The 17,527-nt window shown below is 40.0% G+C and overlaps 1 protein-coding gene across 1 annotated transcript in view; it reads right to left on the bottom strand.

Annotated features, from left to right (window-relative positions):
* Nf1 (neurofibromin 1) overlaps window positions 1-17,527 on the bottom strand; it is a 248,403-nt gene that overhangs the window by 121,438 nt on the left and 109,438 nt on the right. Inside the window, exons 25-30 of the mRNA XM_021212697.2 lie at window positions 17,193-17,309; window positions 16,450-16,631; window positions 15,794-16,005; window positions 8,723-8,884; window positions 8,400-8,503; window positions 2,558-2,693 (exon numbers count right to left, since the gene is read on the bottom strand). Coding sequence (XP_021068356.1) covers window positions 2,558-2,693; window positions 8,400-8,503; window positions 8,723-8,884; window positions 15,794-16,005; window positions 16,450-16,631; window positions 17,193-17,309 — 913 coding nt within the window. The remainder of the gene's footprint in view (window positions 1-2,557; window positions 2,694-8,399; window positions 8,504-8,722; window positions 8,885-15,793; window positions 16,006-16,449; window positions 16,632-17,192; window positions 17,310-17,527) is intronic.

Here is a 17,527-nt window from a genome sequence, read left to right as displayed (position 1 = left end):
TTCAATTTCTTTCTTTAGGGATTTGAAGTAAGTTCTTATCATACAGACCTTTCACTTCCTTAGAGTCACACTGAGGTATTTTATATTATTTGTGACTATTGTGAAGGGTGTTGTTTCCCTAATTTCTTTCTCATCCTGTTTGTCCTTCGTGTAGAGAAAGGCCACTGATTTGTTTGAGTTAATTTTATATCCAGCTATTGCACTGAAGCTGTTTATCAGGTTTAGGAGTTCTCTGGTGGACTTTTTAGGGTCACTTATGTATACAGAAAGTACCCAAGGAGCTGAAGGGGGATGCAACCCTGTAGGTGGAAAACAATATGAACTAACCAGTACCCCCTGAGCTTGTGTCTCTAACTGCGTATGTAGCAGAAGATGGACTAATCGGCCATCATTGGGAAGAGAGGCCCCTTGGTCTTGCAAACTTTATATGACCCAGCACAGGGGAAGGACAGGGTCAAGAAGTGGGAGTGGGTGGGTAGGGGAGCAGGGGGGGGGGAGGGTATAGGGAACTTTCGGGATAGCATTTGAAATGTAAATAAAGAAAATATCTAATAAAATAAATAAATAATTGAATAAATAAATAAATAAATAAATAAATAAGTAAACAAACAAACAAACAAAGTCTTACAACAAAACCTTTGCTCCATGGTAGTCTGTATTAACTTTACCCAGTACAAAGTAGTAATGCTTAGCGTAACATTTGTATGGTGTTTCAGTGAAGCTTAATGTGGTAACTGCAGTGCAGGCAATGCAGGCTGCTGTGAAGTGCGCTCTAAGCAGCACACAGCACAGAGTGAGCCACCAGTCAGCACTTCCTTGTATTCATGGTTCCCTTCACACCTAACTAGGAATGCTGGCAAGAATCCTGCTTACTTAAATTTGTAGAGATGATAAATTTATTCCTTAATGAAATATTTCCCACATACTTAGTAAGTGTCCAATTCTTTTTACATTACTAGTACAGTGCTCTCAAACTGGTGCCTAATTTTCCTGATGATACAAATACATTTTTCATTATGGGAACAGCCACATGAAGGGTTTCTATTAAAGTCTAGTAGGCAGACAGTGTGATCAGTACATTCCTCATTCACTTTCAACCAAATGAGACAAGGCCACTGTCATTTTGGAAATCCATTTTCTTTCTGAAAATCCAAGAAACTGATTCAGACTTTTAAATGTGTGCCGTTTCTTGTGCACTTCATTTTACAAACAGAAAAACAACTGAACTGAAAGTAAAGAAAAATCTAAGGGTAAAGTTATGAGAAAGCAAACAGGCAATGCATGAAGCTTCCTATCACAGTTCTAATTAACCCACCCTGTAGCTGCACACTCCACTAGGTGGATGACCTATGTGGAGCTTCCTAAGCTTCATAGAGCTTTCTGAAAAGGCAGTAAAGTCACAACACGTCCAGAAACTGAATGCTAAGTATATTTTATCATATTTCTATGTATGCAAAGTTTTCTTTTAATAGACATTGAGATATATCTTTTAAAATAGCAATGGAGAAAAACTCACATAGCAGCCTCATGCAGCTTTTTAAAATGCTGGTTTCACTGATGATGTTAATGTCTCTAAGCAACTAAAACTGCAAGCCAAAAAAAATAATACTGCAAAGTCAGAGAAATGCATGAGTTCTGGTAAATGTGTAAGTCCTTTCCCTATCATACCCTTATTCCAAAGCCCAGGACCTATTCTTGTTTTTCTTTTCTCTATTTGAAAAATTAATACAGATTTATAGGCAATCCCTCGGAATAAATAAATAATTCCTAAAACTGCGTACCTAATTCAAAAACAGAAGTTACAGAAGAACACAGGCCTTATTCTTTCAACACAGAGGGAATCACTCTGGACATCTGATTCAGCAGCACTATCTGCTGTGACAGGGTTAGAAAGTCTGTTAGCTACTGCACGGTGGTGGACTCTATCTTATAAGCAGTACTCTACAGAGAATTCCTATGACAATTAGCCTAACCTGAGAAAACAGGAGACAAACCAGTGATCTCTTAATAGGAGAAGGCAAAATTACAGTTCAAATCATTTATACTGCAAAAAAGCAATGACCTTGCCTCCAGTGGGAAAGTTCCTGTAAGTAATTTAGGCAAAAGATAAGCAAAAATGCATATTATACCTCATTTCAGTACACATAGTGAATTATTAGTTGCTTTCAACACAAGGAAGATTAATTTATTTTCCTTAAAGTTCTTTAAATATCTGAAGAAAATGTGACGCCAATCTAATGATAGCTCTTTAAGATTTATTTTTAGGTTTATTTTATCCTCTGTGTGTAGGTGTTTTGCCTGATTGTATGTATACGCACCACATGCATGCCCGGTGCCTGAGGATGTCAGAAGACAGCCCGAGCTCCCCTGAGATGGGAGTTAAAGATGGTTGTGAACCACTATGTGGGTACCGGACACCAAACCTGGTCCTCTGTGAGAGCAGCCAGTGCTCTTACCTACTTAGCTACCTCTCTATCCCACAGCAGCTGACTCTGCACACGACACTCCTCTCAGTTGGCTTTGGACTCAGAGTGGCAATCTCCAACTTTCAGCATACCTGGTACAAACAATGGCAGACACTTCGAAGCTGTGAGGGAAATTCTGAGGAAGAACTGATGATGGCATGGAAGAACTTCTCTGTCATCTGAAGGAGGTTCCTCTGGTTCTCCTCAAGGCTCTCAGAGGGTTCTAACCTGTAAAAAAGGAAAGGGAAAACCAAACATACATGACTGCTGAAACAAAATCACCCCTCATAGGACTTTTGATCCTTACTGAAATAAACCACAAATTTGCTACAAAAAAAGAAAAAAAGAAAAAGGAGCAGTTATAACAGCAAGTGCATGGCTCCCACTAATTTCAGTAATCATAAGGAGACAGTGTCTGCCATAAGTTTGAGGCCAGTCTCAACTATACAGTAATGGCCAAGTCTCTAAAACAAACTAACCCAAAATTGAAATTCTGATTCTCAGAAGGTATCCACAGGAGGACTAAAAGCTGAAGGTCATTCTCAGTTTAGTAGCAAGTATGGACTACAGTACCCATTCAAAACTACAAAAAAAAAAAAAAAAAAAAAAAAAAAAAAAAAAAAAAAATCAACAGCAACCATGACAAAAACAATTTGGAGGAAATCAGAATTTAACATAAAAATCAGCTTTGTGGGGGGGGGGGAGGGTGAGGGAGACAGAGACAGAGAGACAGACAGAGAGAGACAGAGAGACAGAGAGAGAGGCAGAGGCAGGTTCAAGGATAACTTGTAGGCGTCAGGCCTCTCTCCACCATAGTGTGGCCTTCAGACTGAGCTCACGCCTGTAATGCCAATATTAGTGAGTGCCAGCACCATGTTCAAAAAGCTTTAGCTCTTGGAATCTTTTTAACTTCTGGATGCTCAACCTGAGCTAATCTAATAGTTGGGACCAGTGCCACAGTTTTTTGAGGTTATTAGAGAGAACTACAAGTGGTCAAAATGCAATGATTAAGTCAGTGACCGTAGGCTGTCTGGTTATGCCTTAGGTATAACACAACCTTATGCCGCAGGTTCAGGAAACATCAAGGAAAAGGAGGACTGACTGTAAAAAATCTGAGGACCTGGTCAACTACTGCTTAACAGGGTCTTTTTCAACAAAACAGGGATGCTCTCATGAACTCTCAGGCTGCCTGCTTGAGACCTGCAAAGACAATGCCAGTAGCCATGCCTCTGTGAATGGAAGAAGATTTTAACAAGGCTCCACTTCTAGATGAAGAACTACAGACAACCGATAGCTACTGAGGGAGGGAGAACCAGAATTTTTTTCCTGGTATTGCTGTTTTATTTCAAAAATGAGACCTCAATCCTAACTGTTCAGCCCTAAACATATTCAAATAAGGGCAATGTAACTGGATGCAGTAGGTCATGAGCATATAAACATTTACACACGTGTGTGCACACGTGTACACACACACACACACACACACACACACAGAGTAAAACAATTCTAGAAGGCTTCCTACATTTGCCAGTAGGTAGTTGGAGGAAGCCAGGAAGAGCTGGAGGGGAACTGATGCAAACACAGTTCGCTCGCTCGCTCACTCACTCATGGAAGCCTCACCTGAGTAAAAGATTAAAGCAGCAGAACTGCTCCATCTAGAACTCAGAACTTTAGGACTGGCTCTCACTGCCCCACAAGGCACCATCAAGCTTCAGAAGGGAAGTAACCACCAGGCTACCCCACAGGCTATTCACATGGGATCTGGGACTCGTGCTTGCCCAGGAAGCCCGTGCTGATGCCCTCCTCTCCCTTAAACTTCATAACGTGTGAGTTTAGAATACTGTTCTCCCCTTCTAGTGTCTATTGAATGCTGAAAGTTCCTATCTCCTTTGTTGTTGTATGCTGGGCCAAAGTCTCAGAACCTCAAAGTCCTTGAGTCCTTTGGAAGGAACTCCCTATGTGAGGCAGAAGGGTGTGGTGTGGTGGAAGGTTAGAAGTAGCTAAAGGCCATTCTCCAGGTCAGATAAGGCTAGGAAAGGGTGCTTGTCTCTTGAAACATAAATTGGTTAGGAATAACAGAATCCAAAGAGCGTATTTGAAATGATTCCGTTTCTCCAGCCCAAAGCACAAAGGTGTGTTTCTCTCACCTTCCTCCTGGAAACTCAGCAAGCCTTCTGAAGTAAAGGTGGAGTAGCCTCTTCAGATTGGGCCCCAGGAAGTCTAATTTTTTTTTTTTTTTTTACCAAAAAAAAAAAATTGTTTGAATAATGTATTTTAAAACACAATACTCAAAACAGTTCATTTGTAAAATTAGAAGACACATGATTTTTTCATTTAGTTAATTAAAATTTACAGATTTTTATCACATAGGTATATTTATTTGAAATGTTTTAATAAACCTTTTAAGTTGCATTCTTCTAATACTAGTAGATCTTTGAGTAGTAGGTAAATTAAGATATACCAGTTGATAAGATTCATACAATTAAATGCAGTAAAAATACTGATTTAAAAATGTAATAGTATGGCTAGAGAGAAGGCTCAGTGCTTAAGATTACTGGCTACTTTTCTAGAGGACCCTGGTTTGACTCCCAGCACCAGAAAGGCAACTCACAACTATCTGTAACTCCAGTTTCAATGCATCTGCTTCCATCTTCTGGCCTCTGAAGAGACACTGCACACATGTGATGCAAAGGTATACAGACAAAATATACACATAAGATGAATTAGGGAAGGCTGAAAGAAGCAGAGGAGAAGAAGGGCGATCCTGTAGAAGGACCAGCAGTCTCAATTAATCTGTACCCCAATCCGAGATCTCTCTGGACTACCAAACAGGCAGCATAAACTAGCTGATATGAGATCCCCAATACACATACTGTAGAGGACTTCCCGGTCTGGAGGCCCCAGGGAGTTTAGAGGTCAGGTGGGGTATGGGTGAGGACATCCACATGGAGACAGAAGAATAGGGAGGAGGTATGGGATGTGGAATAGTTGGAGCGTGGATGGAGGGGAAGTGGCGAGATAAAATATGGAGTGTAAAAATTAATTAACTAATTAATTTTTAAAAAGATGAAAGTAGTAGTAACAGCTGGACTTTGATATGGGGCTTATAATCCTAACTAAGGAGTCTGAAGTCAGAGGGTCACAAGTTGTTGGCCAAACTAGAATACTTACTGATATGCTATCTCGAAATGAAAAAATAAAAATAAAATGATGGCAAAGTATTACAGTCATTGCCTGGCCACCAGCCTAAGATGGGTGGAGTTCCAGTGTTTGTAAAATGGTAATAACTATAAACAGTAGCAACAACAACAACAATAGTATTAGTAACCAGTGCTACATTCTAGATTAGAAAGAAATGGATGAAAAGTAAAGACAAATCAATTGGTTTAGAAACTATTTGTGTCTGCAAACTAGAAAATTAGAAAATTATCACTAAATTAAGCTTACTAACTGGATGAGGTACCTGGTGGGGGTCAGTAGAGATTTTGTGTAGGGTTGCACATTCTTTCCTGGGTTTGTAAATCAGGGAGCATCTCCCCACACTCCTGTGCTCTGCCTCTGCCTCTCCTTCCCTCCCTCTGTCCCTCCCTTCATTCTACCCTGAGGAAGTCTAATATTTAAGCAAGTCCATACTCTACCTCTAGCAACTCATTAATTATGGAATAAGCACCTCTATTAGTTACTGGCTCCAGCAGCTCTTTCCTGTGGTAAGCTCTGCCACTCTGTATTCAGCTGTTTCTATTCAAGTTTTGGAATGGTGGTTTGCCTTGGGACCTCAGCCCTCTGACAAGTTACTGCCAGCTAGAGATGTAGCTCAGTGGCAGGAAACTTCTACAGCATATGTGTGCCCATAGTTTGATTCCCAGAATGGCAAAAGCCAAACACAATCTAAACAACCTGTGCTAGATTCAGCCAATCTGTCTTTCACTTTTTCCTCTTGTCCTCTATCTTCCCCCACATCCCCTCCCCTCTCCCTTCCCTTCCCCTCCCCTCCTTCCTTTCCATTTCTTTTTCTAGCTTTCCCCAGGGAGATAACCCAAACCCTTCTGCATTTGTGTCAAGCGTCCATCACTGAGCTATGTCCTCAGCCCCTCAGAACTCTTAACCATTTTTTCCTCCTGTGAACACAGGAGAGTAGATTTTCAAAATCTTGACTTGTCAGAGTGGTTCATAGGCTCAAGTGTAAACAATCCTATGTACCTGGGGATCTAAGGTCTCTTTCACCAAGCTAAAGGGTTTCATTTATATGTGTGAATTTGTGTGACTGCGTGCCACACATTTAGATGCCTCTAAGGCCAGGAGCTACTTTGGAACCGCACTTAGAGGTAGGTATGAGCCACCTGATATGGATGTTGGAAACTGAACAGAGAGAAGTCCCATAGAAGAATATCAAGTCTGTTAATCAGTGAATCATCTCTCCAACCCCTCGAAAGTCATTTTTTATCTAAAATGAAAGTTGTAGCTGATTTATGGATGCCTCCCTTCCTTATATCTTCTTAGATTGTGTGTGTGTGTATCTGTGTGTATGTGTTTTGCTGAGGATGGAAGGAACCAAGGACTCATGCTACTAGACAAGTTATCTACCACTCAGCCATCAGCCATATGCTAGTCTGCCTTCTTGATTTTTTAACATGGTCAGAAATAAAGGACTGAGTTGGCAAGATGGCTCAATGTATAAAGACACTTGCCAAGAAAACCTGTTGATCTGAGTTTGATCCTTGGAAGTATACTCTGACCTTTACATGTATACGGCAAACATACATCAAGCACATACACAAAATAATATTTCTTAAAAACAGACATAAGAAACATTATTAATTAGTTATCTCTAATCCCATAGGACCTTGTGCAAGAACATTTTAAAACTATGTACTTTTCCTTGGAGCTTAGAGTGACTATGAAATGCACACAGTGAGTGAGGTAAAGGTGGCTCAGATGAAGTAACAATCTATGCTGCATTTTGCTGTCAACAGCGGACTGCTGATGACTTCGCACAAAGTAAGCATCAAAAAGATTTCTGCTGAGGTTGGGGATAGGCTTAGTGGTTAGGCACTTCCTAGTATGTAGAAGGAGTCAAATACAATTATCAACATCACCAAAACAAAGAAACAAAAAGCCCCATTTGCATTTAGAAAAACCATTTCCACAGCAAACAGTTTGAGTATGGAAAAGACAATGCTAGAATACTAATAAGGATGTTGGCCTGGGCATGGTAGCATATGACTTTAGCACTTAAGAGGAAGAGGCAGGTGGATCTCTGAATTCCAGGCCAGCCTCATCTACATAACATGCTCCAGGACAGCCACAATTATGCTGTGAGATCCTGTTTCAAAACCCCAATAATAATGAAGTTATGGAAAAAGTCAAAGGGTTATGCTACTGCATAAATAGTAACAGAGCTAAACTATGTAATACTGTGCAGCAGTATAAAAGAGTAACAGTAATCTTCATAAACTTTCACAGAAAGATCTAAGGCCTATGACCAAACCAAAAGAATTAGGTTGTAAACCACAGATTTATTACCTTTTAAAATTAAGCAATTACAATACAGTATACATCTTCTAAAATTACATATATGTTTATACAAAAGAATGGAAAAAGGACAGACTGGAGTAAACCACAACAGTATCCATAGGTGGTACTCAATGATGCCTTTAATGATATCTACTAATGTTTTTATTCTTTAAGGAAAATGTATTTGCATATAACCTTTAGTGTAAAACCTGCAAACCTTTTAAGAGTGAAGAGAAGGGCTATAACCCCAGGAGAGTGAGCCAAGTCAGGAAGAGTACAGGTTTAAGGACAGGTTGGGCTACACAGTGATGGATCGCCTTTATGGAAAACAACAGAAAACCAAGGGAGGAACATGAGATGAGGATGACCTCATGCAGTACTGGGGAGGAGTGAGGGAGCAACTGTGACAAGATGACAAACCTGGTAGGATCCACTTCAAAGCTAACATGTTGCCAATCTGAAGATGTGATAATGACTCGTAATAAAGGGTCCAAGAGCTTCTGTAGGTAAGTAGCACCATACACCTAAGGAAACACACAATCAGGCGCAGCCATAGCCATAGCCATAGCCATGGCCATGGTCATGGTCACGGTCATAGCCATAGCCATAGCCATAGCCATAGCCATAGCCATAGCCATAGCCACACAGCCTACATGTAAAAGATAATCCACCAGCACAGTCTGTAAACAGTTCCTTCTCAGCAAACCTAGTGCCTGTGTGCACACAAAGTGAATGACACAAACCTTGAAGCAGAATGTCATTATCTTACTGGCCAAGCTGTTGCCTCGAAAAAGAGTCTGCATGGAGTCTGCCAATTCTACCTCCTTAGAAAACATGTTCCAGAGCAGCTGGTAGAGTAAATGCCGGGAATCAAACAGAGTGACCAGAACTCGAGCCAGCTCATCCTGGTAACAAAGCACAATTGTGTTTCTGTGAACAATTTTACTCTTTTCTTAAGTAGATTTAAAAATTTGTAAAAGGTTTGAAAAAAGGCATATCTAAAGCTCATAATAATCAAGGTAAACAATAACTTATTATTCCTAGGATTTACCTTTGTCTAAAAAAGATGACTTTTAATACCTGTTTCTAATAGCTGTTAATGGTAAAAATTAACTAGTGAAAGATGAGGGATTTAAGACTTTACCAGAAGGCAGAAAGACATCAGGATCTGGCTAAATTACATCATAAAATAAGAGTTCATTTTTGAACAGACTGCATTCTTAGAAATGATTAAATATAGTATGACCAAGGCCAAAAAACAACAAAAATGCAAATACTAAGGGATTATTTAAAAATCAGAATGGAGGGGGATCAGCTAGATGGTTAAAACCCAAAATTCAGTTAGATTTACATACAACTAGAGTTATGATTGAAGCTAACAGTTCTATTATTTGTACAACAAGCTTTTCATTCCTTAAAGTTTTTGTGATTTTTTGTTTTGTTTTACACAATTATTAAAACTGTAATTCAGTGTTAAACCCAACATTGAGAGAAGACAAAGAAAATATCAGTAGCTATTTAAAAAAAAAAAAAAGAACCCTTAACCTTCAAACAGTACTAAAGGCCATCATGGTCCAGAGCCCTGTCCTCAGCCTGGCCTGGTCCCAATATTATAAGAACGAGACACTGGAGTAAGGGAAAAAAAACTGAATAATCCAAACTACAAATACCCCAGAAGCCCCCCTGTAGTTACACAATACATCTTTGACAATCTACCTTCCATTATGAGTTAAGTAAAAATGATAATAATTTATGGACAAATTGAAGTTGTTGGGCTTGGGCTCCAGCTCAGGAGATCAGGAGGGGAGTGAGGGGCTTTTCTAGCACAGAAAGTTAACTGTTTCAATTCCAGCATAATAATAAAGAGAGACAGCAGCAGCTGTTGCTTTTAGGCCCCATAGTAAATTCCTTTCTGCTCTCATCCTTTCTCCTAAACCCCCCAAATTCTAAACAACTGACTTTTAAAACATGTATTTACAAAATCAAATTAAATTTTTAAATAATTTAATTAGAAAAAGTGACAGTACACATTTGTAATCACAGTACTGAGGAAGTAAAGGCAGAAGAGCAGAAATTTGAGGCCAGGTTGAGTTACATAAGCGTTACAAGGAGAAAAAAACCCACCACATCGTTAGTAGATATCTGTGATTCCTCAACAGCTCTGCTAATAAGGTTGGTCTTGAGTTTTTTGTTTGTTTTGTTTTGTTTTTCTTTTAAAAAGTTCCAAGCTACTCTTCCTGTAAGTGGCCAGAGGTGACCTGTGAAGATAGTTTGCTACTCTCTTGACCCAAAAAACCCCACAAAATCATGCAATTCAAGAGGTCCAAACCTTCATGTTCACTTTAAGAACACCCAGGAAACTGCCCAGGCCATCAAGGGTATGCATATCCTCAAAGCTACCAAGTATCTGAAGGATGCCACTTTAAAGAAGCAATGTGTGCCATTCCGGCAGAATGATGGTGGAGCCGGTAGGTGTTGATAGGTGCAGCCCAAACAGTGAGGCTGGACACAGGCTGGATGGTGGCCAGCTGGTTTAGATGTAGATGCTCTAGTCATTGAACACAGCCAGGTGAACAAGGAACCTAAGGGGCGCCGACAAACCTACAGAGCTCATGGCCGGATTAACCCATCCATGAGCATCCCCTGCCACACTGAGATGATCCTCACTGAGAAAAACAGATTGTTCCAAAGCCCCAAGAGGAAGCTGCACAGAAGAAAAAGATATCCTGGAAGAAACTGAAGAAACAAAAACTCATGGCCCGGGGCTGGTGAGATGGCTCAGTGGGTAAGAGCACCCGACTGTTCTTCCGAAGGTTCAGAGTTCAAATCCCAGCAACCACATGGTGGCTCATAACCATCCGTAACAAGATCTGACACCCTCTTCTGGAGTATCTGAAGATAGCTACAGTGTACTTACATATAATAAATAAATAAATCTTTAAAAAAAAAAAAAAAAAAAAACTCATGGCCCAGGAATAAATTCAGCATCAAATAAATGCAGATAAAAGTTTAGAAAAGAAAAAAAAATAAAAGAAAGAAAGTGGGGAGCCAAGGGTATATATCAGCAGTTCTCAACCCATGGGTTGAGACCCCTTTGAGGATCTTATGATCCTTTCATAGGGGTTACATATCAGATATCATGCATATTATTTATATTACTACTCATAACAATAGCAAAACTATAGTTATGAAGTAGCAATGAAAATTATTTTATGGTTTGTGGTTACCACAACATGAGGAACTGTATTAAAGAGTCACAGCATTAGGAAGGTTGAGAAACACTGGTGCATATGATCAAGAGAGATTGTTTACATGTATGAAACTGCCAAAGAAAAAAACATAATTTGGGGGACTAGATCAGCAGTTAAGAGCATTGACTGCTCTTTGAGAGGACCCAAGTTCAATTCCTAGTACCCACATGCAGTTAGAACTGTTTTAACTTCAATTTCAGGGCATCTAACAGCCACTTCTGGCCCCTTTGGGCACTTTATACACATGGTGCACAAACATGCATGCAGGCAAAATACCTATATATATGAAATAGAATAAATAACATCTCAAAAAGAATTTTAAGTAATTGAGGCGAGGTATGATGTTGGGTGCCTTTAATCCCTGCACAGGAGGCTGAGAAACTTTGCGCATTTGAGGTGATATCCCGGTTCTGCACAATGAATTCCAGGCCAGCTAGGCTATACCAGAGATCCTAGCTCCAAAAAAGTAAATACATAAGAGGTATTTTTAAGTCAAGCCAGGAATGGTAGTGTATGCTTTTAACCCTAGTACTCAGGAGACAGAGGCAGGCAGAGATCTCTTTGAGTTTGAGGCCAGCCTGGTCTACACAGCAAGTCCAGGACAGCCAGGGCTATTACACAAAAAAACCCTGTCTCAAAAAACTAAAAGAAAGAAAAAGAAAAAGAAAAAGAAAAAGAAAAAGAAAAAGAAAAAGAAAAAGAAAAAGAAAAAGAAAAAGAAAAAGAAAAAGAAAAAGAAAAAAAGAGAAAGAGAAAGAGAAAGAAAAAGAAAAAGAAAAAAAAAGGTATTTTAAGTCACGTGATATAAAGGTTAGAAATAGTTGTCAAAGCTTCACAGACTTACAGCAACATTTGTTTTCTTGTGTTAGGAGGGATCAAGATTGGGTTCTCATGCATGCTAGATCAGAACTCTACCACTAGGTTGCTTCACGAGACCTTCACTCTTCATTAAGAAAACTACTAAATGACTTTTAATTACAGTTAAATGCTAAAAAGTTCGTAATATTTACTGATAATACATTTGAAGATGTGTGAAAAAATTTTAGGTTTGAAGAAAATAATTTAGGAGTATTGCTAATAAATGGGCATAAAAGTACAATTGTAAGTAAGTCAGCTGTGGAGATGCATGCCTGTGCCCCAGTATTTGGAAAACAGAGGCAGAGGATCTCTAGTCGGAAGCCATCCTGTCTACACAGTGAGTTTCAGGCCAGCCAGAGCCCACAAGGTGAGACCATCCCTTGTCATAAAGCAAGTAAGCAAACAAACAAACTTGCTAAGAGGATAGAGCTCATGTTAAATAATTCTACTAATACCAAACTGAATCAAATCCAAACAACCACAGAAGTATTGCAGAAAGCCGCAGCACGGGTACTCCAGGGCAGGGACAGAGTTAGCACATTTGAGGTGAACACAGAGAGGAGCCTCAGCATCAGCCGAAGACAGATAAGGCGGGGCCCAGGTGAAGTGCGGGATTATAGGGCAAAGAATATGAGCTTTATTTTCAGATATAAAAACCACCATCTCACAGGCTCTCTGTTTTTAACTGTGTATTTTCAATGCACGTGCACATGAGTACACGTGTGCACTGGTACTGCACAGGCAGGCCTCTTGGTGCTAGTCAGCATGTGTTTACAGCTGTTGGAAGGGTGCTGGGATCGCAGCTCCACTTCTTTTACAGAGCAGCAAACACTCTTAACCACCAACCCACCCTTCAAGCCTCTGCTACTGGTAGGTTTCCTTGATTTTTGTTGTTGTTAATTTTATGTAAATGGTTGTTTTGCCTAGGGAGGCCAAAGAGAGCACCCAATCCCCTAAAACAGGACTGACAAGTGGTTATGAAGTGACCATGTGAGCTGAGAATCCAATCCAGACTTCTGGAAGACTCCTGAACCAGTTTCCAGTTCCTCACCCTCTCATTACAGCTTTTAAGCAAAAACTAATATTTTTTTATTATTATTATTTTCTTTATTTACATTTCACATGCTATCCTGAAAGTTCCCCATACCCTCCCCCTGCCCCTGCACCTCTACCCACCCACTCCAACTTCTTGACCCTGGCCTTCCCCTGTGCTGAGTCATATAAAGTTTGCAAGACCCAGGGGCCTTTCTTCCCAATGATGGCCAATTAGGCCATCTTCTGCTACATATGCAGCTAGAGACTCAAGCTCAGGGGGTACTGGTTAGTTCATATTGATGTTCCACCTACAGGGTTGCATCTCCCTTCAGCTCCTTGGGTACTTTCTCTAGCTCCTCCATTGGGGGCCCTGTGCTTCATCCAATAGCTGACTGTAAGCATCCACTTCTGTGTTTGCCAGGCACTGGCATAGCCTCACAAAAAAACCAGCTATATCAGGGTCCCTTCAGCAGAATCTTGCTGGCATGTGCATTAGTATCTGGGTTTGGTGGCTGATGATGAGATGGATCCCCGGATGGGGTAGTCTCTGGATAGTCCATCCTTTCATCTTAGCTCTAAATTTTGTCTCTGTACCTATATCCTTTCACGGGTATTTTGTGCCTTATTCTAAAGAGATGTGAAGTATCCACACAATGGTCTTCCTTCTTGGTTTTCTTGTGTTTTGCAAAATGTATCTTGGGTATTCTAAGTTTCTGGGCTAATATCCGCTTATCAGAGAGTGCATATCTAGTGACTTCTTTTGTGATTGGGTTACCTAAGGATGATATCCTCCAGATACATCCATTTGGTCAAGAATTTCATAAATTCATTGTTTTTAATAGCTGAGTAGTACTCCATTGTGTAAATGTACCACATTTTCTGTATCCATTCCTCTATTGAGGGACATCTGGGTTCTTTCCAGCTTCTGGCTATTATAAATAAGGCTGCTATGAAAATAGTGGAGCATGTGTCCTTATTACCAGTTGGAAGATCTGCTGGGTATATGCCCAGAAGAGGTATTGCTGGATCCTCTGGTAGTACTATGTCCAATTTTCTGAGGAACCGCCAGACTGATTTCCAGAGTGGTTGTACAAGCTTGCAATCCCACCAGCAATGGAGAAGTGTTCCTCTTTCTCCACAACCTCGCCAGCATCTGCTGTCAGCTGAATTTTTTTAATCTTAGCCATTCTGACTGGAGTGAGATGGAATCTCAGGTTTGTTTTGATTTGCATTTCCCTGATGACTAAGGATGTTGAACATTTTTTCAGGTGTTTCTCAGCCACTTGGTATTCCTCAGTTGAGAATTCTTTGTTTAGCTCTGTACCCCATTTTTAATGGGGTTATTTGAATTTCTGGAGTCCAGCTTCCTGAGCTCTTTGTATATATTGGATATTAGTCCTCTATCAGATTTAGGATTGGTAAAAATCCTTTCCCAATCTAAAAACTAAGGTTTTAATAATTAGTAGTTTACTCTTACTGAAGTCTTTTTTCCTTCCTTCCTTCCTCTTTTGATAAAATATCCATATGACTTTAAGAAAGGAGGGGGAAAAAGACAGGGATTCACTAGGTAAGCTATGGCTGGCCTAGAACTTACCAGGTAGACCAGGCTGACCATGAACTCATAGAGATCTGCCTGCCTCTGCCTCTCCCTACTGGAATTAAAGGTATAAGCAAAAATACAGGGATCCACATGGCTTTTAAAATGAAAATGAACAAAGCTTCCTCAACGTTTTCAAATGTATTACTAAGAATGTTATCATTTGATGGGCAGAGGGTGCAGCTCAGCGATAAAGCACTTGCCTAACAAGTAAGGCCCTGACAGCAATCCCCAGAATACAAAATAAATGTAGATGGACAAATAGTCATGTATGTCTATGGTATTTTATCAGTCCATTTTGTTTGGAGACACAGACTTATATGCAGCCCAAGCTGGCCTTGAACTCGCTCTGTAGTCAAAGATGACTTCTGAGTCTTCACTCTCTTGCCTCCACATGCTACGTGCTAGAATGATAAGTGTGTACGACCATATCCAGCATGCTTTCAAGTGCAAATTTCAAATGCCAATGATAATGTAATACTTCAAGTAAAAATTAAGATGCATAAAGCAGAGATAGTTATCGAGCAAAAATCGCACATTATAGATTTAGTATTATTAACAACTTAAAGTTAGGTTCACTAATTACTTTATATACTATGTAAAGATAAAAAACATCAGTGTTTCACATTTCTTCCCATTGGTGATTACATGAACTTTTTTCACTGGGTTGTAAAGAAAGAACTAGTCAGGGGTAGGAATACCAACCACTTCTCTACAGTTAGAAACAAAACACATTAAGAAAAAAGGTTTAATGACTCAAGTTGGTCAACTATTTTTTTTAGACAGTCTTATAGTGCTCCAAGTGGCCTGAAACTCACTATCTAACCAAGGAGGACCTTGACCTTCTGAACCTTCTGCTTTCACCCTCCAAGTGCTGAGATTACAGGCAAGCACAATCATGATGGACTTTCTCTGGTGCTAGGGGAAGCATTCTACCAATGAGCTACAGTCTCAGCTCTCCATTATGTATTTTTTTGTCAATTCACTTAATAAACATTTATGAAGATACTTATTTGTTGAAGCAATAGCTACATGTCAGGCATTCTATTTCCCGACTTTCTCAATGAACTTACCCACTGAGAACAAGGGACCACATTGGCAAGAGCCATAGCTATAGGGAGTTCTCCCTGGTCTCCCATCATTGTGACCAGTTCCACAAGTCTCTCAAATCGATCTGCCAACACTGTTTCCGCAAGCGTATCAAATTCTGTTCCTTGTTGAAGGATTTTTGTCAGAACTTCCATAAATGTAGCTCTTGTCTGAAGATCCTTGTGATAACCTAAGCCTGATGAGGATAGACAGATGCAAATTTACCACCACAGCCTGAATGAAGCAATTTTCATTTTGCATGTTATGTCAACTCTAGATTCTTATGTTTTCTGTGTATGAGTGTTTTGCATGCCTTATGTCTGCCTGGTTAGCACAGAGGCCTGGGAATTACACCTAGGTCCCATGGAAGAACAGCCAGTCCTGTAAACCACTGAGCCATCCTTCCAGCCCAGCTCTCTAGCGTTTATATTTCTGTTTTGGTTCTGTTTGGTTGCTTGCTTGTTTGTCTGTTTAGAGACACGGTTTCTCTGTGTAGCCTTGGCTGTCCTGGAACTCACTGTGTAGACCAGGCTGACCTTGAACTCATAAGAGATCTTCTTTTTCCTTCTTCCTAGTTAATGGGATTAAAGTTGTGCACCATGCTAGGCCAGTTTTTTGTGTAGCTTTCATTTGATCTCACCTATGGAGTGCATGAGTCCACTGTCCACATTAGCATTGAGTAAGTTTGACATTGCAAGCACTGTACAGTGCCTCAGGGATGCCAGCCTCCGAGACATGCCACGTTTCCTGCCACCTGTTTGTGCATTTTCATCTTCAACTTCACTACAGTCATTCAAAAGGTTCATAAATAATGTGAAGTACCTGGAAAATACAGAGACTGACCTTTACACAGTGAAGGCCACACCAACCAGCAAGCTAACCATGCATTCTGAGTGATTATATGGGCCACTGTGAGCATCTGCTTTTATAATACTGGGGTCAGAAGTCAATGTGGCTCGTTATTGAGTTGCTGGTAGCATTATTTTATCCTGACAAAGTACAGTGCTCATTTCCTGACATAAACCCAGAAAATGTGCCATGTTTGCTGGCAAAAGTCAGTTTTAATATTTAGCTACAAAACTCATGGTCCAAACTGTTTAGAAATTGTCATTTTAAATGACTTAACAGGCAATCTATACTCATTACAAGGAAAATTTCAACTATCCCACTGTTTTCTTTAAAAACCTCGACACAAATTATTTTTCTATCTTGGTTCTGTCTTTTCACAAGTAGACATGTTATCTTCATGAGAGCAGTCAATGGCCACAATTAGAAGCAATTAGGTCTACTTTTAAATATAATAATTAGCTACTTTGGTTACACTGCTATGGAGGAGGAAGTTGTATCTGCGTTTTGCTCTGGTTTTTGGTGGCTGACATTTACTTAAGGAATAACTGTGATTTGGCCTCCATCAGCTCCACCCCGTCTCCTTCTTCGGGCTGCAGTGGAAGACCAGCGAGGAGAGAAACTACTGCTTCCATGCTTGCTTGGTCCAGATCTCTAAAAAAAAGTTATTTAGAAACTATGAGCCTTTTAGACATGAACCTAAGGCGCTCTCTTCTTCACTAAGTACACTATAAATACAACCTAAATAACATCAGTAAATATATCAAGCTCAGAACACACACACAAAGACCTCAAACTGGTGGGGAAACTTACGAATAAGTAATCTTAAGCATAATATCTTCGTTAAATCAAAACTATGGGGCTAAGAATGT

Source organism: Mus pahari, chromosome 14, assembly GCF_900095145.1.
Source record: "Mus pahari chromosome 14, PAHARI_EIJ_v1.1, whole genome shotgun sequence".
NCBI lineage: Eukaryota > Metazoa > Chordata > Mammalia > Rodentia > Muridae > Mus > Mus pahari.
The sequence above is the reverse complement of the archived record's forward strand: the minus strand, read 5'-3'. Positions and strand labels throughout refer to the sequence as shown.